The 4,086-nt window shown below is 47.2% G+C and overlaps 1 protein-coding gene across 1 annotated transcript in view; it reads right to left on the bottom strand.

Annotated features, from left to right (window-relative positions):
- Positions 1–2,713, bottom strand: part of LOC103309492 — a 2,838-nt gene extending 125 nt beyond the window's left edge. The window contains exon 1 of the mRNA XM_008185024.1: positions 122–2,713. Coding sequence (XP_008183246.1) covers positions 122–2,713 — 2,592 coding nt within the window. The remainder of the gene's footprint in view (positions 1–121) is intronic.
- Positions 2,714–4,086: the final 1,373 nt, after the last annotated feature.

Genomic DNA, 4,086 nt, shown 5'->3' with positions numbered 1-4,086 from the left:
TCCCTTTGCAGCGGGAAATAGCGAGTTCGGAGACAGCATCCAAGGCATGCAACACACGTATCGCAAGAAACGGCGCAGAATTGAGTCCGTAGGTAACTGTCAGTAATTCGAACTCTTGTACCTCATGGTCAGGCGACCGGCGCCACAAAATGTGTTGATAAATACAATCTTCATCCCGAACAGAAATCTGTCGATACATCTTGACAATGTCGGCAATGAAGATGAATTTGTATAAGCGGCAAGTCAATAGTAATTCACCAATCTCCGTTTGCAATTTTGGTCCAATGCACAAGGAATCGTTAAGAGAAGTACCGGAGGATGATTTGGCCGACGCGTCGAAGACCACTCGTAACTTCGATACATCACCATCACGTTTCACTACCGCATGATGCGGTATGAAATACTTTCCTGGTCGTGTCGCAATTTTCATATGGCCCAATGACAAGTATTCGTCCATGAATGACCGGTAAGCATCGTATAGAGCCTGGTCTTTACTCAGACGTTGTTCCAAATTAAATAACCGTTTGAGGGCCATCGATCGTGAGGAGCCGAGCCCATGGGAGGACGACAAGTCGGAGACGGTAGTGACAGGTTGTGAACCTGTCTCGGCAAAGACGACGTCTCGGAAGGGTAATGCCAAGCAAAACCTACCCGATGCGTTCCGCGATACAGTCTGCTTAAACCATTTTTCACAAAGTTCGTCCTCTGTAGTAGGGATAGATGGCGTTGCAGGCTCTTCGACGGACCAAAATCGATGCAGCAATGTATCCAGAGATGGATTTAACGTGATCGATAAGGAATTGGATGAAGCCAAATGATCGTTTGATGAAGAATTGACCACTGTACCAACTAAAACCCAACCAAGATATGTATCCAACGCTGACGGTAAGCTATCCGAATGTATGATTTTCGAACAATGGCGAATTAAATAAGGAAAAACATCACAACCCAGAAGCATGTCGATCCGGGCAGGTTTATCAAAGTCCGGATCCGCGAGTTGGAGGTTTTGATACTGCGCACGTACACTTGATGGTAAAGGTCTGGCTGGCATGAATGATGTAATTCGTGGAAGGACCAACACTTCCTTGCAACTGATAACTGGTTCCATGGATTGACCTGGAATGAACGAGCATTCAGTTCGACCCTTGACCGGTATGACTTGATTCTGGCCTAGGCCTGATATCTCCGTGCGACATTTTTGACGACCCAATCCGATACGGTTGGCACACTCAGAAGTTATGGCTGATATCTGTGATCCACTGTCTAATAATACTCTCACTGAATGATAGCTACCGCAGCGATCCTGAATACGGACACAGGCCGTCCCGAGTACGACAGTATTATTAGTGTAAGACGTGCCAGCAAATTGAGTTTTTGATTCGATGGAATCGGACTGATTCGTTGTGATCACATGATTCGACGTAGGACCAGGCTGAGAATGCTTGTTTTCGGATTTTAAATGCAGAAGGGTGTTGTGACGTTCACCACAAGTCTTGCAGTTATACTTTGACGTGCAGACTGACACCGCGTGCGAGGGATTCATGCATGAGAAGCAAAGTTTATTTGACGATACAAATTCACGTCGTTTAATTACCGTAAGTTTCGAGAAAGCTTGACATCGATAAATGGGATGATCCTGTTTGCAATACGCACAACTGCGTTGAAACTTTCGTCCTTGAATAGGTTCGGAAGAGGTACCCGGCGACGTAAAATTCGCGTCAGTAATAGTCAACACCGCACGAGAACTTGGGTTGTTCTTGATTTTTGTTGAGTGGGTAACCAATTTTTCGGAACTTTTAATATTTTCCAATACCTTACACCGCTGTTGTACAAATTTAAGCAATACATCAAATACGGGAACAGAATCTTGTGACACAGTACTCTCAAAAAGATTACGGGTGACGGGGTCTAACGCGCGAGAACCGATAAAAAATAACATAAATCCCGCAAGATCATTCACTCCGAGAACTTTGATTGCGGCGATGTTCTCTTGAAAAGTGCTCACAAATGCTGAAAGTGAAGAAAGGGACTCCGTATTAATTGGACGAAAGGCGAATAACTTCTCTAAATGGGCAGTAGCAAGTAATCGCTGATTATCATAACGGTCAATCAAAGCCTTCCATGCAATGTCGTAATTGGCCGCAGATAAAGGTATGGCCTTGACGACAGTAAGCGCTGAACCAGAAACACAAATTAATAAATAATGGAATTTTTCTAACTTTCCAATATTTAAGTTGTCGTGTACCAAAGAAATAAACGTGTCCCGGAATGAAATCCAGTTAATTAGAGTTCCGTCAAATTTTGGTAAATCAATCTTTGGAAGTTGTATGTTTGAGCTACTGTTAATGTTGGATTCGATCGTGGAAGAGGACGTAGGCGTCTCATCAAGAACGGTGTCAGCAATAGTCATAATACTATAATAAAATTCCGACATTCTGTTTGCAATAGGCACATGAACGTTGTCATACTCTTCGTCGCGTACGAGTTGTATGAGTATGTCCAAAATAGCATCCTGCTCAACATTAAATTGTGTACGAAGAGAACCGATGTCCCTTTTACGAGCGCGGAACAATGGAAGGACCTCACTATTCACTTCCAACTTTTTAGCTAGATCGCAGAGAAATTGCATTTGTGACACTAACGAGTCACGTTTTGCGATTGTACGTTTAAGCAGTCGCTCTGCGCGTTCTATTTCAGCTGGGGAAAGGGGCATGGCTGAACTGTCGAAAATAAAGACAATAAGTCCTGAAAACCTATCTCTAGATCCGGCCCGAAGGACCAAATGTGCGGCTGCGGCTTTCCCTTATGGCACGTGAATGGCGCGGGATATGGCCGGCAACCTTAAATGCCGGATAGTTATAAGGTAGTGGATAAGTTTGTAAGGAAAAGACAGACTCGGATATTTTTAATTTTAGTGGACTGTATTGAAATGAGCTTAATTATTAATTTTACAAATAACGGGACGGGGGGGTCCTTAAATCTAAGACTAGTAACAAAATATATTTTACAAAGATCGATATTTTTTAACAAAGCTTTAAAAATAGAAAATAAACATCACCGGAGTTTCCTTGGATGGCATGACGATGTCCGACGATATAGATTTACCACGACGCCGGTGACGGTGACGGCAACGGCGACGGCCGTGGACGTCGGCGGCGGCGATGGCGCACACACAACGTGAGTGAAAAACGGCGACGGCCGTAGACGTCGGCGGCGGCGATGGCGCACACACAACGTGAATAAAAACGGCGACGGCCGTAGACGTCGGCGGCGGCGATGGCGCACACACAACGTGAGTGAAAAACGGCGACGGCCGTAGACGTCGGCGGCGGCGATGGCGCACACACAACGTGAATAAGAACGGCGACGGCCGTAGACGTCGGCGGCAGCGATGGCGCACACACAACGTGAGTGAAAACGGCGACGGCCGTAGACGTCGGCGGCGGCGATGGCGCACACACAACGTGAGTGAAAAACGGCGACGGCCGTAGACGTCGGCGGCGGCGATGGCGCACACACAACGCGAGTGAAAAACGGCGACGGCCGTAGACGTCGGCGGCGGCGATGGCGCACACACAACGTGAGTGAAAAACGGCGACGGCCGTAGACGTCGGCGGCGGCGATGGCGCACACACAACGTGAGTGAAAAACGGCGACGGCCGTAGACGTCGGCGGCGGCGATGGCGCACACACAACGCGAGTGAAAAACGGCGACGGCCGTAGACGTCGGCGGCGGCGATGGCGCACACACAACGTGAATAAAAACGGCGACGGCCGTAGACGTCGGCGGCGGCGATGGCGCACACACAACGACGTACTTAACAAAAAGCAACGCGTATATATACAAAACAAAAATATAATATTGGTAAGTAACGTCTCACATGTTTTTTTTTAAAGAAAAACGAGAGCGAACGAACGCACGCACGACAAAACAACAACGATGTCTTATCATAAGATACGAGAACTGTTAAGAGGAGGCACGCCGGGCGCACGGTAATGATCAACTTGCGAAGCGACGTAACGCGACCGGTTCGTAGATATGAACGTCGCGGGGCGGGATCATAAGTTCACCGCGACATTCGTCAA

This window comes from Acyrthosiphon pisum, chromosome A2 (genome assembly GCF_005508785.2).
Source record: "Acyrthosiphon pisum isolate AL4f chromosome A2, pea_aphid_22Mar2018_4r6ur, whole genome shotgun sequence".
Taxonomy (NCBI): Eukaryota; Metazoa; Arthropoda; class Insecta; order Hemiptera; family Aphididae; genus Acyrthosiphon; species Acyrthosiphon pisum.
This window is presented reverse-complemented; position numbering and strand designations above follow the sequence as displayed.